The 21,698-nt window shown below is 41.0% G+C and overlaps 1 protein-coding gene across 3 annotated transcripts in view; it reads left to right on the top strand.

Moving 5' to 3' along the window:
• Positions 1-21,454, top strand: part of SLC38A11 (solute carrier family 38 member 11) — a 47,656-nt gene extending 26,202 nt beyond the window's left edge. For all 3 annotated transcript variants that reach the window (XM_084643438.1, XM_084643437.1, XM_084643436.1), the window contains 5 exons: positions 9,468-9,538; positions 10,366-10,527; positions 12,837-12,949; positions 13,656-13,787; positions 17,694-21,454. In XM_084643438.1, the coding sequence (XP_084499564.1) occupies positions 9,468-9,538; positions 10,366-10,527; positions 12,837-12,949; positions 13,656-13,787; positions 17,694-17,942 (727 nt within the window). In that variant the 3' untranslated portion in view covers positions 17,943-21,454. The remainder of the gene's footprint in view (positions 1-9,467; positions 9,539-10,365; positions 10,528-12,836; positions 12,950-13,655; positions 13,788-17,693) is intronic.
• The last annotated feature ends 244 nt before the right edge of the window (positions 21,455-21,698 follow it).

The following is a 21,698-nucleotide window of genomic DNA, read 5'->3' as shown; positions in this document are numbered from 1 at the left end:
GAATGATTTCCCTCCACAGTGGATTTTGTGATGGAGACTTTAACTTTTTAATAACAAAAAGAGACCCAGATCATATTGTGACCAAACAATTTTGTCTGGGTCTGACTCCAGAGCTTTATGTGATGCACCTTCCACCACAACAGCATTTGTAGCCTTTCTGTTCCTGGACTACAAACAGTGGGGATTCCCCAGCATTCTTTACATTAGCCAGCACCTTTATTGTGATATACATTCTATTGGTATCATGGAGACTGAATACAGTCCTACTTTCTTTATCTGGGAAACATACGTCTCAGGCCACACACCTCACTATAATAAGCAATTAGAATTACTTGCCAATTCTGTCTTGCTGTAGGCTTCATTTAATTTGTGGCCTCTTTAATTGTTGGTTGGGCTAGTAACCTCCCTTAGAATCATAGAATCATAGAATAGAATCATAGAATATCAGGGTTGGAAGGGACCCCAGAAGGTCATCTAGTCCAACCCCCTGCTCAAAGCAGGACCAATTCCCAGTTAAATCATCCCAGCCAGGGCTTTGTCAAGCCTGACCTTAAAAACCTCTAAGGAAGGAGATTCTACCACCTCCCTAGGTAACGCATTCCAGTGTTTCACCACCCTCTTAGTGAAAAAGTTTTTCCTAATATCCAATCTAAACCTCCCCCACTGCAACTTGAGACCATTACTCCTCGTTCTGTCATCTGCTACCATTGAGAACAGTCTAGAGCCATCCTCTTTGGAACCCCCTTTCAGGTAGTTGAAAGCAGCTATCAAATCCCCCCTCATTCTTCTCTTCTGCAGGCTAAACAATCCCAGCTCCCTCAGCCTGTCCTCATAAGTCATGTGTTCCAGACCCCTAATCATTTTTGTTGCCCTTCGCTGGACTCTCTCCAATTTATCCACATCCTTCTTGAAGTGTGGGGCCCAAAACTGGACACAGTACTCCAGATGAGGCCTCACCAATGTCGAATAGAGGGGAACGATCACGTCCCTCGATCTGCTCGCTATGCCCCTACTTATACATCCCAAAATGCCATTGGCCTTCTTGGCAACAAGGGCACACTGCTGACTCATATCCAGCTTCTCGTCCACTGTCCCCCCTAGGTCCTTTTCCGCAGAACTGCTGCCTAGCCATTCGGTCCCTAGTCTGTAGCTGTGCATTGGGTTCTTCCGTCCTAAGTGCAGGACCCTGCACTTATCCTTATTGAACCTCATCAGATTTCTTTTGGCCCAATCCTCCAATTTGTCTAGGTCCTTCTGTATCCTATCCCTCCCCTCCAGCGTATCTACCACTCCTCCCAGTTTAGTATCATCCGCAAATTTGCTGAGAGTGCAATCCACACCATCCTCCAGATCATTTATGAAGATATTGAATAAAACCGGCCCCAGGACCGACCTTTGGGGCACTCCACTTGATACCGGCTGCCAACTAGACATGGAGCCATTGATCACTACCCGTTGAGCCCGACAATCTAGCCAGCTTTCTACCCACCTTATAGTGCATTCATCCAGCCCATACTTCCTTAACTTGCTGACAAGAATACTATGGGAGACCGTGTCAAAAGCTTTGCTAAAGTCAAGAAACAATACATCCACTGCTTTCCCAATACAATACATCCACTGCTTAGGATCTCTTTCAGTTTAATCCTCTCCTATTTTTGCTGCAGGTATCAGGGCTAAATGGCCCCCTACATTTTTCCTTGCTGCTCTTCTTACAACTTGTACTCTTGCTTGATGCATCTGTCGTCCTTCATGTTCCACCTCCCTCCTGTCCTGGCTGTCAGACAGCCTTTTCTCCTTGTGATTGTTGTTACTTTTAGTGTTTCTCTATGCTAGCTTCCGTGGCCTTTCACTTCAATTTCCATTTAAGCCCCTCCACTCTTTCTTTCAAAGAAGAAACTATTTAACGTATTGGATGCCAGACTCCATGTTTCTAAAACTAAACTAGCTTTTTACTAAGAGAACTATTTTTCAAGGCATTGTATCTGCAGCTATCCTTATGCACACAGACTGACTTCTTGGTGCTCTTCAAAACTCTTCCAACTTGTCCTCCCTTTAAGTTCCATGAAGGTTGCTAAAACCTGCATAGTTTTCATCCCCCACTGAGATAGAGGGAATGAATGTAAGAGGTGGAATTAGAATTCCAGAGCTCCTGGCTTTCAATCTGTCAATGCACTAGACATCACAATTAGTGTTTGCTTATACAGCTCAGTGTTTTTGTACTGCTACTGAGTTTCTGCTTTTTAAACTCCAGTTCAGGAATAGATTGACGAATGTGTCCCAAAAGGGACAGACATCATAATGCTTCCTATGAAAACAGAAAAATCAACTTAATTGAGTGATACATTCTTTCCATTCCTAATTTACATGTTAAGGAAAATGTTAAGGGATATAATATATATAATTTTGAATGTGTGATATTGCGTTGTATGGATACTATGTGGAAATTAGGTAGTGCAAACTGTGGTTATTAAGTTCTCTTCCAGTACTGAGAGGTTTGGTGGTTTACTCTAAGAATATAGGATAGGATACGCTTCCTGAGTACAGTTAGGTTTAAGGATTTTACTTTTGTGCAGTTATTCCCAAATAGCACAATCTCAGTTTGGTGTCACATATCCAGACTAGATGATTATGTTTCAGTTAGAGCAGTTAGTGTTTCATGTCATTAATACACAGTCCAGTTATTAACAGCAGGTACTCAGTCTCTCATAGGTGCTGGAACTAGGAGTGCTGAGGGTGCGGTAGGGTACATGGTTTGAAGTAACTTCCAGCATGTACATGGTTTACAGTTTGGTTCAGTGGCTCTCAGCACCCCCACTATACAAATTGTTCCAGCACTCCTGCAGACTCTTGAGTATTCTTACTTTTAAAAGATTGACTCTTTAGACATCTCTATTCAGAACCCCGTAACTGAAGTTCAGAATTACAGGAGTTTTACATAGTTGTAAAAAACTCTATTTAATTTAAAAATGTTCATGCAAAGAAATGCATGTGGTGATGAAGGCCTTTTACAGCCATTTTCAAATCAGCTTGAGCTTTACAATAATTTTTAAATGTCAGTGGTATTAAAACCATTATTTTCTTTTTCTGGTTGCATTTTAAATGCTCAGTTAACTCATAAGATATTATAGAAATATAACCTGTCTCACAATTCAGGGCAACTGCCCCTCTATTCCCCTCAGGCTTATTTCCAACAAAGGCACCCTCCCTCAGATTTTGCTGTTGTCTCTCCACTCTCCCTTCTGACTGGGGTATTTCCAGGCTGCACAGTTCCCTGCCTTAACTGTGTTATTCCCAGCACAGAGAGGTTACCCCAGGACACCTTCTTGCTTTCTCTTTAGTTAAGAGGTGAATTGCTACAGAGGTACAACATAGCACTTCCTGTGCAAGCCTACTTTAGTCTTAAGGTAAAAAGTATTACAGAGAAAATGTATTAAAAACAATAAAAGAACCAACACACAGTGATGAGCTGCCAAAATCTTAACAACCGGTTCCCTACTCACCCCACGAGGAGGTCATGTCCCCCCCCCCCCCGAAACCCCTGCCCCATCCATCCCCCTCCGCTGTCCCCTGACTGACCTCAGAACCAGACAGGAGGGTCTCGTGCGACACCGTAGTGGGTGCCCACCCTGCCCCTAAGAGCCAGAGGGACCTGCCGGGGGGCGAGGTAGGGAGTCCTGGCATTGCTTACCGGGGGCAGCTCCCAGGAAGCATCCGGCAGGTCCCTCTGGCTCCTAGGGGCAGGGTAGCGTAGCTGGGGGGGAGCAGGGGGAGTGGCCGCTCCCCCCACTGATCACATCAAAAGTGGTGCCTTAGGCACCAACTCCATGGGTGCTCGGGGGCTGGTTGTCCCTCGAGGAACAATTGGTTCTAAAAGGGCTTCTAAATTTAACAACCGGTTCTAGCGAACCGGTGAAAATTGGCTCCAGGTCACCACTGCCTACACACATGCTAATAAGTTTACCAGCGCTAACCCTAACCCTAGCATGGATTCTGGCAGGAACAGTCCTTCAAACCCTCACCCAAGGCTTATTCCTTGTGATTACTGGTTTATCATAGCTTTAGCTCAGAACAAGCACCCAGACCCTCCAACCCTACCCTAAGGATTGGGGTCCTCCATGGACCATTTTGCTGAATCAGGAAGAAGGCCCTAACCCAGTTTAAAACCAGGCTATTTATCCAAGACCCCTTGTTTTGTCTGTTAGTCCATGGAGAATCTAGTTTGAGCTCATACATGTTCACTTTTCCAGGGCTGGGTTTCTCTGGAGATATTACAATCTGAGTGAATTTGCCTACTCACCCACTGCAGTTCTCCCATTTACCGTTCCCCTGGAAATACATACAATTTCACAACAACACATATGCAATTTTATTTTTAATACACTTGACCCAAAGGTATTAATCCTATTCAATAACATTTAATTTAAGTCAATAAAGTCCATTCAGGATATTGCAGGAAATTGTCAGTCTGTCACAACCTACCATTAATATTATAATGGAAAGGGTTTTAGGATCATAAATCTTGGTTAGAAAGATTTCACAAATTCTTTTTGAGTACACAATTCTGTCAAAGGATAATATAAATTAGTTTTCTCCATGTCTGTGTACTGGAAAAAATATGACCTCCAGTTGCAATAGAACTAAATTGTTACAATGCTATCGTGGTTTAGTTTTAAATATTGTTAATCCATTTCCATTTCAATATGTTAGAGTGCTTTAATAAATGTACCATATTTAATAAACTGGCCAGCAATGAATAGCTATGTCTAATTTAATTGCTGGTGTCCCTGATTTGAAATTGTCAGTGTTGAACAAAGGATGAAACTGATTCAATTTTTTTAAAAAAGAATTATGTTTTATATTTGTACAAATCAAAATTCTCTTAGATTAACATATATCAATGAAAATAAAGCCCAACTAAAGCCTCATCTGTTTTTCTCCCCACCACTAAGGCATGCATTTAGACAGAATATAGGCATTAATTTTTCAATAGCTTGGCTTTAGTTGGTATATCTTAGCTTCAGTTGTGGTGGCTGTTTTTAAATAATTGATAAATTTTGTGATTATCTTTTATTTGTTTCATGAGCATGTATCTGATGGCAAGGAACAGAGCAACCCTGTTCCCAGTAATCTTGCTCCTACCTTATCTCCAATATACCTCATCCTGACCTGAAATACTATTGCAGTTAAGGTCCTGAGTTTTTCTCCTGTTCAGAGAGAACCAATCAGGCTTAATAGCGTAGCAGTTCTGTGATGTGTCGCTGTATTAATTTAGATGGAATAAAGGCACCCGAAGAGTCAAAAGTGTTAACAAGACCTTGTCTCTGTCCAACATTAAACAGTTTTTAACAAGATTTGGGGTTTGTATATAGAGACCAAACACACCATTAAAAATCCTTTTAATCCTTCATTAAAGATACAGAAAAGAAGGAAAAACAGAGCATTTGAAATGTAAAGTATTAAATAAAGCCTTCATTGTAATAATGGCCCTTTAACCTTTAGCTGGAGAGAGTTTTTAGAAGGGAAAAAACTCTCAACTGACAATGTCTCAGATAGTAATTTGTGTCCTTTTTTGGGGGAGGAGTTGAGATAGGCTGGAGCTGCTGCAGTTCCTGCTGCTGTTAAAGTCTGATTTCATTTCCTTAAAGACAAAACAAGATGAACACATGCAAGAGGGGACAGAACAGAAAAACAGAGATAGAAAATGCACCTTCTGTCTCTGGTATTGACTTTCACTTGCAATCTGACTGCTGGAAAAACACAGGCACAACACACAGTCTTATCAGCTACTGTGAAACCTGGCAAATTTGTACCAGCATCTGGCTGTTACAGGACATTGCTTTTAGCTGTCTTTCTGGTCACAGGCTTACAGCAGTATTGCAGAATATGCAGTCTTGGCTGCCTAAGGCAGACTTTTATTAAACAGAAGGCAAAAGAAGATTGGAAAAAAAATTAAGGTGGGGAAGGAAAAGGAAACATTGGGGCGGGGAAGGGGAGAGAGTCTCACATCCCAGGTGGTGTGAAGCCAGTAGAAGTGGCAATGTCACCTGGGTCTCTCTCTCTGGCCCGTTCTGGTCAGGACAGCTCTCAGGATCAGGATGAGAAAGGCCTGGGGCCCCAGGAGATGGTGGGTCTGGCAGCCATGATGGCGAAGCTTGCTCTAGTACTGAGATTCTCAACCTTTTTCTTTCTGAGACATCCCATCCCGCCCCAACAAGCTATAAAAACTCCACGGCTCACCTGTGCCACAATAACTGATTTTCTGCATACAAAAGTCAGGGCCAGTGTTAGGGGGTAGCAAGCAGGGCAGTTGCCCGGGGCCCCTGCAAAGCTACTTTGCTCAGGCTTGAGCTTCAGCCCTGGGTGGCAGGACCCAGGGCTTCAGACCCATGCAGTGGGCTTTGGCTTTCTGCCCTGGGCCCCAGTGAGTCTAACGCTGACTCTGCTTAGCAGGCCCCTTGAAACCAGGTTGTGAGCCCTGGACCGCGAGTTGAGAACTACTGCTCTAGGAGACAATTTTTCTCCCTAAGTCTTTCTTTAAGGAATCAAAAAGGGAGTAGTGGGTGAGCCCATTCCCTCATGATTTTGTCCACCATGGCCTAATTTCTGACACACCAGTTTTCGCTCATTGATTTTTGGTCTCAGTGTTCTTGTTTACAGGCATGATCTTAATATAGTCCTTGAATTATACTAATAGGCCTCAGAACCCAGTACTGCTACTACTCATATCAATAAATACATTTATTTGTTTACATTTGAAAGCCATTTCTTTACTTCTCTTATGTATACTATCTGCTTATTTTTATAATAGATTATTGCTCACTTAAGCTATGTCTGCCTCAGGCTAACGTCTTGCCATTCCTTTATGAGCAGTGCAGCCCCAGCAGTGGTAGCAGTTGTGGAAGCACAAATGCAGATAGAGCACGGGTGCTTTTGCTGTTCTGTTATCTCAGCCCACTCAGAGCAGGTAGTAGTAAAGCTGGGGGAGAGTTCCCCAAACAAGCTAATATAAACAAGGATATAAAGGCTGGAATATGCTTAGCCTCCTTCGTCCACAGAACTTCCTTTTTCTCTCAACCTCAACTGTTGTTCTTCCCAGTTCTCAGCTGAAAAAACAATCTGAAATCCTTAAAAAAAACCCAGTACTGTAGTAAAGACTGTACGCTGTCCCTGTGAACCAAGAGCTCAGCTTGAGCCAGTTCTAATAAAATATGTATATAGGTCTTGATAGAGAACAGAATTTCAACATATACTTACAGTTAAGAATATGCTTAAAACCCTTTCACTTCAAGTTTAAGTGCTGTCATGAATAGGGATACTTTTCTGAATCAGGGCCAAATATGCAGGTGGATCTAATAAGCCATATTTCTAAGATGGAAAATGAAGATTTTACTATTTGGTCGATATGAATTTAATAGTAAAGGAATATAATTTATAAATTACCCCAGCATTTTTATATAGAGAGGCTGGAATAATCAGGTCAATGCTGTTATTAAAATCTGTTCTTAGGGAAAGCCCGACACCTCTCAAGAAATCGGAAGATAATGAATGGGGAGGAGAGAATGAACAAAAAAAATTAAATAAATCTGTTTTGAAAGGGTTTAAAAGTTTGGCAGCAATAATATCTAAAGTGCCAAGGAAAGTGTGGCTTGAAAGAGCTGACTTAGTAACAGAGAGGGGGAGAGAGAGACAGAGGTGGTGTGATGGTTGTGACATGCTGTTTTGCAGTGAAGGAAGAGTACAGCAGCTGAGGCAGCAGGTGGCAGCAGCTTCCCCTCAAAACAAAGTGGAAATTGAAGCAAGCAAAATTAGCAGCAGCTAGCTGTATGGCAGCATTCTCCACTGTAATGCCATTTTGTCTGTTCTGTAGAACTTCTGTAAAAGAAGTGCTCAGTTGGCATACAGCTGCCATCTGGTATGTGAACAGATTGCATCTTAGAAAAAGGGTGTTCTTGCTTCTCCGTTTCCCCAGAGTGTGCATCAATGTATATGGAGCATCTAAATTCATTTTACAGGATGGAATTTCATGTATCAAACTCTGGATCTGATTTAACAAAGTTTGTTGCCAATTTTTGTTTCTGGGCCTTAATCTAAGCTGCGTTCTGCCATCATTCCCTGAGTATATTTTAAAATGGAGATTGACAGCTGTTTAGACTGTCAAGACTCTGTATAATAAGATGATAAAATTATGCACAATTTAAAAAATACATAAATCAAAATGGTAACTGCAGCCCAGAGACAACAGGTCAGACATGAATTCATGTAGTGGAAACTGTTCTGTTTGACTGTTGATTATTTCAGTACATACACTTAGGGTTTGCCTCCATGGGGACTTATTCGTGAGGTGAATTTAACTCCCTATGCAGACCCTTCTACCAGAATAAAAGAGTGCATTTTTGTTTGTTTTAGCTTATGTTGCTTTGGAAGCAGTTCAAGCTAAACTGAAAAAAGTACCCTTATTCCTGAATAAGAGTGTTCACATGGGGAGTTATATCAATTTAGCTATTGCAGTTTAACTGTGTAAGTATATCTGGAAAAATCTCATGTTTTGACAAGCCCCTAGAATGAAATGTAATTCCTCTGCATAAAATTGGAGTAAATTTAGGGGAGAAGGGGCAGTGTATAAGGGGAGGAGGGACCAAAAATCCACCAGAATCTACCAACCAGGGCTCCAGCAGTTCTCCTTTGTCCCAGCTGGCTGCTGCTTTGGCATACGGTCACTGCAGTTCTTCCACACCACTTGTGTGGGGTTGATTGGAGACACATAATACGGAATCCCTTGGCTCCTTCCTTATCCTACCCTAAACTCCTCCACATGCAGGACTGTTCTAGTTGTACTTCCCCAGAGCCCTGTGGTAAGAAACAAATTTAAGGATGTGCTAAACCTTCCGTACCAGAGGGAATATCATTCCCTGAAGAACAGACCTATTTGGGACAGTGGGTTGCACAAATGTGAACGAGGGCAGAATTTGTCCCACTTGGACTAAAGCCCTAGGAACAAATGTGGAGATCCCATTGAAATCCTCAGGATCTACATGTGCAGATCCAGAGGAAAAATCTGCCCCTTAATATTCAGAGTAGAGATCTAAGGTGTTATTTGGTTAACCTGACCCCATATGGGGTCAGCACCATGGCCTTCACTGTCCTGATTGCCATTTCCAGGTGTGCCACTTCTTTGGATGTGGTAATTTTTTTTTTTTAAGTTTCAATACCAGAACTATTCATTAAAAGTTCTGGCACATCATTGCCATAAGCACTCCCAGAAATGATATTTTTATAAATACAAGGGGGGAAAGGGATATCTCTGAATGACAAGCATTTTATTACCAAAGCATCATGATCTAATGTGCAAAGGAGTTTTTTTCAGAAGGATCTGCCTAGTCTTACTGTGTTATATGTAGTATTTTAAAATAATTTTAATCATCGATCACCTTTAGGGGACTTTCAGTTAAAACTAATTTCTGTTTTAGACCCAAAACAGAGTCTGCCTGGATATTTGCAAAGTCTAATGCAATACAAGCCATTGGGGTAATGTCATTTGGTAAGTGTGTGTGTGTGTGTCTGAACATCTCTTCTCAATCTGCAGTCAGCCCTAATGGTTTAAATAATTTTACTTTACGATTGGACCTGCATGGCATATGCATTTTCCTTTTAAGTTTTTACCATAGTGTTAAGCTGGTTTAGGCAAAATTAGAGCTAGCCCTAATCTTTTTCCATTAGCCAGAATTAAACCTTTATTCAGGTTTGGATAAATATCCTCTGATATGCATAGTCCCCACTCTAACTTCTATTCCCACTGTTCTGATATCCCTCTGTAGGCTCTAGTGTGCTGATACTCTGGGGTCTTCCTATTGTTTGTTACTGCACAACATGCCTGTCGTCCCAGAGTGGGAAATGTCACATCCTCTGGATTTTTTCATCTGTACATTCTGGGGCACAGTTAACAGAGAAGCCCCAGACAGGATCAAGTGGTAGTTTAGGCTCCAGAAATCTAAGTAGTTGTTGTGGGTCATGGTGTAAACCTGAGGGGAGCACCAGAAGGAGGCACTGGACATTGAAGTGGAATTGTGAGCAGGAAGCTGTGTCTGGGGTTGGCAGGGGAGAGCCAGGTGGCATTGTAGGGGATGAGAAGTCAGAATCATACGGCTGAGTGGAAGGCGGAGACCCACGTAGAATGAGATAAATATCCAAAATGTGAAGTCATTTGATGTTTGCCATGCACTGCATCCTTCATTTGTATTTATAATAATGAATTGATTTAAACTGTGCTATATTTTCCTGCCCTGGAGTCCACAAGCTTAGCATGGTACAAAATTGTTATTTTTAATGAAACGTATGTTTGTTTTTTAATTGCCATGTGTGTTTCAGCATTCGTTTGCCATCATAACAGCTTTTTAATCTATGGCTCTTTGGAAGAACCCACTCTGAGTAACTGGTCTCGCATCACTCATGTGTCTGTCTCACTCGCTCTGTTTATCAGTGTGCTGTTTGCTGTATGTGGATATGTGACATTTACCGGTTACACAGAAGGTAAGATACTCTACACATCTATTTTTAAGGCTTGGCCTTCTGACACTTTCCACCCTTTTTGTTTGAGTTCAGTTAACTCCCTGCAGGATAGAGAGAAGAGGAAATGCCAAGCTGATCATTGTCTTTTTATTTATACTTGAAAAGGAATGTCTGGGATTTATCCTTCTTACTTAATAGTCAAAAAATATGGGAGTGGGGTGAGAAGCCAGCCCAGGGCCTATGCGCTTGTGGAAGATGGTGTAGACCCAGGAGCAGAGCCCTGCTGGTGGAAAGTCCACACCAAGGAGAAACATTAGCACAAAACTGCTTCCTTTTGTTGGAAGGATTGCATGGATTAGTAAAGCACAAAAATAAACAGAACTGCCCAGGAGTAGAGCATGGCCAGAGTGGATGGGGAAATATGATGAGTACATATAAAAGCTTAAATAGTTTCCACACATCCCCTCAACACGCTCTGCTGGCAGTGCTCTTATAGTGGCTAACAGAGCTGTTTCCCATGCGCCCAGCAGAATTTTGACGGAGTAGAGCAATGATACTTCCATCATCTGCACTCCTTCAGGATGAAATTGCCTGGAGTGCAAGTGGTTAAGGTGCCACTAACTGGTATGACTGACACACACAAATCTCTGTGGAAGTTGCTGAGGGGGAAAAGAGACATTCTGAGAGAGTGAAGGGGGGGGAAGTCAGCTTCCCTTCTAGTAGCGAGGAGAGAGGGAGGTTGGTGTGTGCAGGGAGCAACTTTCTGTCTAGTATTCCTAAAAACATACCGTCTTTTGCCTTGAGGATCCTCTATCTAAATAGGGTTTAAATTTTTCATTTTTCACAACTCAGGTATGTACTTTCTTTGAAACTGCAGCCTAGATTATTAATGTCAGAAATGTACCATAGGGTTCTCGCTGTCTTTGAAACAGATTTCACTCTCTCTCTGTCTTTGGGAATGAATGGGAAGAAGGAGGTAAGCAGTAAGGGAGGAAGAAATTTGTTAAATACATCATTGTTTCTCAAGTCAGCCAAACAATTTTAGAGACATTTCTTCAGTGGTTTCACAATTCTTTTACGGTCCAGTTTAAAGCTGTAAGAGAAGGTTTATCATCTCATCTTTTTGTGGCAGACAGCAGCATTTAGCTATGCTTGGAGCAGGGGATTTTCACTCCCTTCCTCCCCCTCCTCCCCACATTTGTTTATCCAGGAAAGCAATGTACTCTAGTCATTGCTTATACCCATCTTTCTAGCTGGACTGGCTGAGTACAGAATGACTAAAAATATATATTTCAGGACTGGGAAAATCATACTTCTCATTTTGTCTGTGTGTGTGTGTGTGTGTGTGTGTGTATATATATATATATAAATACTATACACTATAGTATATTATACACTAATTCCATCTCATCATCCATCTTTTTCACCAGTTCCCTCAATCTCTTCTTTCTCCAGAACAAATCTGGTTGTTTCTTGAGCTCTACTGGACTCCTAAAAGTAGCAAGTCATATATAGTATAATGGAAATCAGAGGTGGAAATCACCCGGTAGGCCATGTAGGTATAGTCTTAAGATTTGTTCATGTTCCATGGTAAATTAGTCATTCAGCCTGAACTCGATCCCATGGTCACCTTTCCCCAGGTCCTTTGCTATAATCACTAGGTAAGGTGTTTACTTGAATTGTATAGCAGTATAGTAGTAAACTGATGCAAAAGGAATTACCAGTTAATAATCCATATGTTTACATAGGGCTTTGAATGTTTGAAATCCCCCAGTATAGTGTTGCAGCTGAGATTAGATCCTGTAATATGATACACAGGAACTTCAGCTCTCTAGCTGTACCCATCTAGTCTTCCTTATGTGATTGTTCTTGTCCTAAGAATAACAAAAAGGAAATCTGTTTGTTTTAACCAAATGTTTTTCTTTCTAAAACTGTGTCACATACCGATTAAAAAAACAAACAAACACCAGAAGCACCTTTACAAAGTCATCTAAAAAAGAAAGCTGCAAAAAATAGGATGACAATAGGCTTAACCCTGTAATATGTGTATGATAGATACGTAAATACTCAAGTGGAAATGATCTTGAGAACACAAGAAATAATAGAAAATGCTGTTACTGTTGGGGTAGTGAAAGTTAATTTTGAATGTAATTTGTGATTATCTAATCATCATTTTCTGATTTATGTCTCCAAAAGTGGGTCACAAAATCTCAAGTTTTTGTGTACAGTTATTCTGGTGATTTATCTATTTGCATAAGTGTAAATGTCAACTAATAATTAGCCACAGTTGTCATTAATTTGAAATAATTTAATTTTTCACTGTTCTCTAGGAGATATATTTGAAAACTATTGCAGAGACGATGATCTTGCTACATTTGGAAGGTTTTGCTATGGAGTCACTATAATCCTGACTTTCCCCATTGAATGTTTTGTGACTAGAGAAGTGAGACATTTATCTCTTTTTCCATGATGTTTTAATCATATGATTAATCTGTAAATTATATGGAGAGATCTGTCCTAATTGCAATTATTGACTAATCTTATGTAAATATCAATACCTAATGGTCTGGTGCATGCTAGCTATAGCATTTAGTGGGCTTTTTCTTGTGATTTCTTAAACTTAATATTGTTTTCTTGAATACTGCTGCTTAAATTCTCAGTATGGTGTAATGGAACTGGCATGTAGTGAACTCCAGTGTGGTGACTCACAAAGTATAGTATGCAGGAGATGGTTGCAACTGATTGGGGCAGCGGATTTATAGTGAAGTAGAGGGAAAGTCCTGGAATGTTTCACTGTACTGTAATTGATTAATGGGAAATCTGTAGGAAATCTTTTCTTTTCATAAATGACTTCATGGTAAGAAGGTTTCACTGTGTTTATCAGGTGAATGAGAAGAGCACCACTATGTCTTGAAAATATAGCAAAGTCAAATGTTGGGGTTTTTTGCATAATTTTAATATGAAACAATGTCTGGAAAAGGAGGGACACCTCTCACTGAAGTCAAGAATTTGAGATGGTTGAGAGCCATAACATTCTCACTGTTCCTTTCAGTTGCATTATAAATCATAGCATATAGAATTTAAAACATGCTGCTTGTTAAAATAAATAAAGGGCCAAAGTAAAGTTGCAAACTGTGTTTTCATTTCAGGTAATTGCCAATGTGTTTTTCAGTGGGACCCTTACTACCATTCTCCATGTTGCTGTGACAGTAATTGTTGTTGCTGTAGCCACAAGCATATCTTTAGTGTATGATTGCCTTGGAATAGTTTTAGAGCTGAACGTAAGTGAACGTAATGCTCCATTATTTACTAATCACTCTTTAATATAAATGAAATTCTGAAAAATGACTGTATTCTTTTAAATGTAACATAGTGTAGTGTTAACAGTGTCACAGAAGGAAAGGAATTATTTACCTCCTCAGAAGTTAAGATAAAAGAACAATGTCCTGAAGCTAAGGAAGAAAAGTTCAGGCTGGATAGTCAGAGGACTTTCATAACCTTCAAGAGTAAATCTACAGTGAAATAGACTTATCAAAGGATGTGGCTGATGGCTATGGGCCATGACTACCAGTAGTTAAGTACAAATTAGATAAGACAGTGGAGTATAACGGGACCTGTTAAAATGTTGACACTCGTTAGGAAATTGTTAGAGTTACTGTAGTATTACAGGTATCTCACATTGAGTCACTACATCCTCTAGCCATGGCCCTGCCCCAGGTAGTGCTGCTGACTTTTGAGCCTGGATTTCTGTCAGGCTCCTGGCAGAAGGGCAGTTGCAGCCAATTTCTTCCACTACTATTGGACTTTCCTTTGCACTTGAGCCACCACCACCGTCTTCACTATGGGAAGGCCAGAGTGTGGGGGATCCAAAAATGACCTCATAGGAGGGAAAATATATCTCTTGCAAAGTGCCATCCCTAAGACTCTGATACTGCCTCAAATTGAAGGCAGAGGCTCCAAAACCGGGAATTCAGTTTAAAGACAGATACTAAGGTTTTTCTTGTCTTTAATACTTACACAACACAAAGTGTTAAAGACTGTGTAACAGAGTAGCTTGCCCATTAAGTGAAACTGGCCTCAGCACTCTTGTTCCAGGCCAAGTGTTCCCAGATGGGCCAATTAAGAGGGCAGGGCAGCATTTGGGGACCAATAAGAGTCCTGGTGAGATCTAATGAGAATCAGAGCAGACTAAGTGAATCAGGAGCAAGGTAGGAGAAGACAACTGCCAAAGAAAGGAGGTGCTTCCTGGGAGAAGGCTAAAGGTAGGAGAGCAGCAAGAGGGATTTGCTGGCTGGTGTCTCCAAGCCAAAGAGCTAGGAACAGATGGCTGAAAGGAGGAGGAGGAGGAGGAGCAGCAGCAGAGGGAGTTGCCTGCTGACCCTAAGCCAGAGCCAAGGGCCAGAGAAGGCTGAAAGAAGGGAGAGCAGTGGAGGGGCTTACCCACTGGCATCTCCTTGTTGGAGAGCTGGACCAGAGGAACGGTAAAAGGAGAATACTCCCAGCAGAGAGGCTAGGGGAGTCCCTGCTGGAAGGAGCAGGGTTTCACCCCAGAAGGAAGAGGAGTTTTATTTACATTGGGGTGATATGGACTATGTTTTGGGATATATTATGGAATACTTACACCATGTTTGTAAATAAATTGTTTGGGACTAGAAGATAAACTTGCATGGAGTTACTGAGGACTCAAAAGTGTGGGGTCTTTTTTGTTTTGTTTTTGTTTTGAAATAATCTTCCATATAAGTAAGGGTTCCATAAATATAATAATGTTGTCCCTTTTAGCCCATGCAGTTAGCCAATATCTGAGTCCTTGCCAGGTTGTTTCCATTGGGAGAAGAAGCTGAGAGATGAGTTTGGTATCTCTTTGTGTACATTTTTGTAAATAAACAAGATTACATCAAAGTCCTGTTTCCCTGAACATAGAAACAAACAGGAAGCAGTTTCCTTGTTCAGAAAGCCTAGTCTGCCTTCTCATTGAGTATTATGCCTAAAAGAATTTGTGTCTCTTGACTTCCTCCCAAGCACTATGATCACCACCGCTTCAATTGCTGTCAGCTCACTTTCTCCCTGCTTTCTGCTTCTTTTAATCCAAACACAGATATAGCTGCCAATAAATCAATTCCCTGTGTTTGCAGTCAGACTCTAGGAAAACCCCGTGGGCACAGGGTGTAGCTTCTAGGCCTTGCCATGGTTGTCCATAACTTGGGCAATTGCTTCTGTTGTTTCAGCTATCACTAAGCAAAAGGGCCATTTAATTGCTCCATCATGTAGCCTGAATGAAGGGTGCATAGTACACCCATCAACTTCTACTTGGTCTGTAACTGATGACTGCCAATAACACTTCCCAGCATGACAATATAAGTAACAAGAAAATACAGATGAATTAAACAAAGACACATTAACGTATGGATTTACTTCACACCCTGCACTCTCCATAATCAACAAATTTATGGGTTGCATTAACTGAAATTAATGCAAACTACTCATAAAGTGTGTGTAAGAAAGTGACAAGTTCCAAAATCATGCACAGAAATGCAGAGCTCTCTGATAGCAAATGATGCATGGCTGCAACAATATTTTAGCCTGCATTGGTGCTTTATTAAGAAAGTACTTCATCACACGCTTAACTCCGTACCTATCCAGGACAGCACTTAAGCATGTGCTAGACGTTTAGTTAGTTTCCTTAAAAGTTCAGCACACGTGTCATAAATGTAAAGGGAAGGTAACCACCTTTCTGTATACAGTGCTATAAAATCCCTCCTGGCCAGAGGCAAAACCCTTTCACCTGTAAAGGGTTAAGAAGCTAAGGTAACCTCGTTGGCACCTGACCCAAAATGACAAATGAGGAGACAAGATGCTTTCAGATCTGGAGAGGGGGCGGGGAACAAAGGGTTTTTCTGCCTGTGTGATGCTTTTGGTGGGAACAGATCAGGAATGCAAGCCTTACAACTCCTGTAAAGTTAGTAAGTAATCTAGCTAGAAAATGAGTTAGATTTTCTTTGGTTTAATGGCTTGTAAAATAAGCTGTGCTGGAGGGAATGTATATTTATGTCTTTTTGTAACTTAAGGTTTTGCCTAGAGGGATTCTCTGTGTTTTGAATCTGATTACCCTGTAAGTATTTACCATCCTGATTTTACAGAGGTGATTCTTTCCCCTTTTCTTTAAATAAAATTCTTCTTTTAAGAACATGATAGATTTTTCATTGTTCTTAAGATCCAAGGGTTTGGGTCTGTGTTCACCTGTACCAATCGGTGAGGATTATTATCAAGTCTTCCCCAGGAAAGGGGGTGTAGGGCTTGGGGGGGATATTTTGTGGGAAGACGTCTCCAAGTGGTATCTTTCCCTGTTCTTTGTTTAAAATGCTTGGTGGTGACAGCATACTGTTCCAGTACAAGGCAAAGTTTGTACCTTGGGGAAGTTTTCAACCTAAGCTGGTAAGAATAAGCTTAGGGGGTCTTTCATGCAGGTCCCCACATCTGTACCCTAGAGTTCAGAATAGGGAAGGAACCTTGACAACATGCATAACTGTTGTCCTGAACAGGGATGGTTTCCTGACTCAGGGTCTGTGTTTGGAGGCATTGCTCAACAATATTATTCTGAGCAGCTGCTAGGAGCAAGTTAAACTGCTGCATTGATGTTTATCATGCACAGGGAGCTTTTCTTTGTTTTACTGAAAGGTAAAAACTTTAAGGAAATCCAAGTAGGTGTTTTGTGATAGTGCATGAAAGAACTATAAGGATTAATGAATAATACTGCCCCTTTACATTTTTTCTAAAAGCCTGTGAGGAAATGTTCCTAAATATTTCATATGATAAAATATTTCAAAGCTATTCAAAATGTGGGATATACTGTACTTCTGGAGCTGACATTTTTCATGTAATTTTGGCTTAATAGAAAGCAAGTTAATGTAGGGTAAAATTTCACCCTGTTACAGTAAAATGAGTAAGTTGTAACTGTTTCCTTCATCCTGAGACATTTCAAATTATAGTGCAGATTCCTTTGCAATCTATTTGGGTTTTGATGATTGAAACCACCCTGAAGAAAAGCTACTATTCTAGTTTCATTTCATAGGAAACTTTTTGCACAGATCTAATTACAACCATTTAACTATAAACTAATTATAAATGTTTGTTTTGTGCTGGAGATGTGAATATGTGCGCTTATGGGTTTTTTTGTTTCCTCCTCCCAGGGGATTCTCAGTGCTACGCCACTTGTTTTTATCATCCCAACAGCATGTTATCTGAAGCTGTCTGAAGAGAGATGGAACCATTCAGATAACCTCATATCCGGCCTGATTCTTACTGTTGGTGTGTTAGTGATGACAGTTGGATTTGTTATGACTATCTTGCATCCCCAAGAATGTAGCCATGGAAAAGAAATGTTCTACTGCTTCCCTCATAATGCCTCTCTTTACAACAGTACACTTCCGCCTTTTTAGCTAACTTGCCAGTTCTGAGTCTAAAGGGCCTGTCAGTCAGTCCATACTACTTTAAGTATGACTGGGACAGAGTCCTCTTATGTTTTCATACTGACTAAGAATCTTAAACTGTACAACTATATTTGTGTATCGTGTTTTATGCTATTGTCTTTTTCTAGATGAGAATTAAGCTTTGACTTTTAAGATTGTGAAATGCTTTAAAGTGCATTACATCAAACCTGACTATTCAGTAGAGCCTCACTAAATTGGATGAATAACTCAAAAATCAATGCTAAGGATGTAATTTTGCAAATTAGCAAATTAGTAATCAAATACAATTAAAAAACATAAATTAGGCATCTCAAAGCCCTGGTCTACACTAGGACTTTAGGTCAAATTTAGCAGCGTTAAATCGATGTAAACCTGCACCCGTCCACACGATGAAGCCCTTTATTTTGACTTAATGGGCTCTTAAAATCGATTTCCTTACTCCACCCCGACAAGTGGATTAGCGCTTACATCGGCCTTGCTGGGTCGAATTTGGGGTACTGTGGACACAATTCGACGGTATTGGCCTCCGGGAGCTATCCCAGAGTGCTCCATTGTGACTGCTCTGGACAGCACTCTTAACTCAGATGCACGATTGTTTGCCGTTGCTCTGATGCAGGGAGGGGCGACTGACGACATGGCTTACAGGGTTGTCTTACAGGGAGTTAAAATCAACAAAGGGGGTGGCTTTACATCAAGGAGTATTTCAGGCAGGACTTCGCGGAGGGTTCCAATAAGAAATGGTGCACCTAAGTTATTGTTCTTATTGGAACAAGGAGGTTAGTCTGGCCTCTGATTGATACATGGCTAGATTTATCTCGCTGCACCTTCACTGTGAGTGACTGGAGTGTGACCTAGAGGAATGAGTCCCCTAGACGGGGGCGGGCGGAGGGTTTGCAAATGAGTACAAAACAAATCTGGTCTATTTCTTGTTTTGATACACTCCATCTATCTTTTACATCTTTGGCTGGCAGCAGACGGTGCAGAAGGACTGCATGCCATCCACATCTCATGGCTGCTCGGCAGAAGATAGTACAATAGGACTGCTAGCCAGCCTCATCTCTTACCTGCCCGGCAGAAGATGATGCAATAGGACTGCTAGCAATCCGTATCACCTGCCTGCTCACCATAAGATGGTTCAATAGGACTGACTGCAGGACTAAAGAGAATGACCTGGTCAAGTCACTCCAAATTTAGTCCCTGCGCCCATGTCTGCCCAGGCACTCCTGATCGACCTCACAGAGGTGACCAGGAGCACCTCGGACATGACGATGACGGCTACCAGTCCTATTGCACCGTCTGCTGCCACAAGGCAATGGGTTGCTGCTGCTGTGTAGCAATGCAGTACCACGTCTACCACCACCCAGGAGACATACGGTGACGGTTACCTGAGCGGGCTCCGTGCTTGCCGTGGTATGGCATCTGCACAGGTAACTCAGGGAAAAAAGGCGCGAAACGATAGTCTGCCCTTGCTTTCACGGAGGGAGGGAAGGAACGGGGGCCTGACAATATGTACCCAGAACCACCCGCGACAATGTTTTAGCCCCATCAGGCATTGGGATCTCAACCCAGAATTCCAATGGGCAGCGGAGACTGCGGGAACTCTGGGATAGCTACCCACAGTGCAACACTCCGGAAGTCGACTCTAGCCTCGGTACTGTGGAAGCGCTCCGCTGAGTTAATGCACTTAGAGCATTTTCTGTGGGGACACACACACTCGAATATATAAAACCAATTTCTAAAAAACCGACTTCCATAAATTCAACCTAATTTCGTAGTGTAGACATATCCAAAGTGTACTTTCTCTAGTCCTTTAACAAATGGAGTTTTAGTTTTAATTACTTTTGGTAACTCTTCACAGAATACTAGTAAACGTACTCTAGTATATTTTCTAAAAGCTCTGAAACTATATTATTAAGAGACCTAACCATAGCACTCTGCTATTAAATTTTTGCTGAGAAGTGGGGATAGCCCTGTGAATGTTGTCTGTGATTTGTAGTGTATCTAGTGTATTAGAGTGAAAATCACCTTCGGGCAGAGGACCAATTCAAATGCAAGACTTGTGCATTTAAATACTCAAAATAGGGTTTAAGTGGGATTTTTGTTGTGCCCAGACTGTGTTGGTTCTCTATTGAATAGTGAATTACAAGGTTGTTTGCTGTGTTTTTATTAAAAGGATTTTATATGAATAAAATAGCATTGGTATTTTTTAAGATGACTCGAAGAGATAGCCTGCTTTTAAAACCATCACTATGAGATTGACAGAATAGAAATTGTAATTTACAGGAATCATAACTTACCTTAAATTAATAAGTGAACTTATTGCTTATGAAACCTGATGGTGATAATGCTGTAGTTTCAGCAGGTGCTGTCTGATCTTCCCCATGGAGTTCTGCTAGTGAACTGAAATCTCAAATTCCATGTCTCTCTTCAGTACATTCCATTTGTTCAGCAGAACTCTACCCTGTCTGAAACAAATGGCAGAATCCTATAAATGCCCAAGCGCACTTCCACTTAGAGGGTTTATATCAAGGTCGATAGAAGACTAGTCAACTAAGAATTCACTTGTAAATAATGTGAAGGATGAGCCTGGCTCCCCATTTTATTGCTGAGCACTTGTGTTTTCCATCCAGATCAAATAGTTTGATCACCTTCTTGGCTCAATCTGTGTTTTCATTATCTTAAGGTCTTTATGCTACCTCAGCCAGAGATGCTTTGATACTGCTCAACACTTTCAAACCTCAATGCATAAGTTAGGTTTTGAAATCCATATCTAGACAGCTAAACAGGAGTGGTCTGATTTTCAGAATTGCTGAGCCCACCTGCAAGTCCCATTGACTTCAAAAGAAAACCAGGTGACTTCTGATCAGGATGTAGGACCTAATTTAGGCATCCAGGTTTGAAGATTTTGCCCACTGTCCTTATTGCTTGAAAAACAATTTCAATCAAAACTTTTAACCCACAAGTTTACTATTATGGTAGAAGGCACTAGATGTTGTTACACATAGTTTTTTACAAGTTGTTTTTCTTATTGTGTGAGCACTGTTCAGTCTCTGAAGAAATCTTTATACTGTAGTTAATTTTGTAATGTAGCTTCTTTGTGGGGAAGGTGGGAAGCTGTTGAAAGAATCAGGGGAGTTTACACACTGCCTTAAGCTCCCTACCCAGAGTTGATTTTTAGGACAGAATTACTCCATGAGAGCCAGGTATTGGTGTTTTGGCTGAAATTACTGAAGAGAGGAATTGCCTGCATGCTTTTGTGACCTACCTCTATTCCTGGACTGCTGTATAGAGTGGAAATAAATAAGTTGCACTAAGAAAATACACATCCCCAGTGTTGCTCAACTTGAAAGGCCCTGACTTCTGCTATCTCTTGGCAAAGAATGACTTTATGTATCTTAGCAGTTTATATTCTGCCCTATTGCTAAATTTGTATCTGATTTTGTTTAGACTTTTCAATAAAAGGAACGTTCTCTGTTTTGTCATCTTGATTCCCTCAGCACCCAATTCATTATACTCAGGTAGTTATTGCCTGCTTTGTATTCCCTCAGCCTACTGCTGATGAAAAGCTTTTAAGTCAGCAGTTATCGGTATTTATTAATCTTTCTATCATTTTTGTGTGCTCAGTTATTCTTTGCTTGCCTGAAGAATTTAATAGCTTCAGTTTAAAAAGAACTGATGGGGAGAATACATACCCATATTCCATTTCTGATTTGCTTGTTCATGTAT

This window comes from Lepidochelys olivacea (genome assembly GCF_965140295.1).
Source record: "Lepidochelys olivacea isolate rLepOli2 genome assembly, chromosome: 11".
NCBI classification, from domain to species: Eukaryota; Metazoa; Chordata; order Testudines; family Cheloniidae; genus Lepidochelys; species Lepidochelys olivacea.
This window is presented reverse-complemented; position numbering and strand designations above follow the sequence as displayed.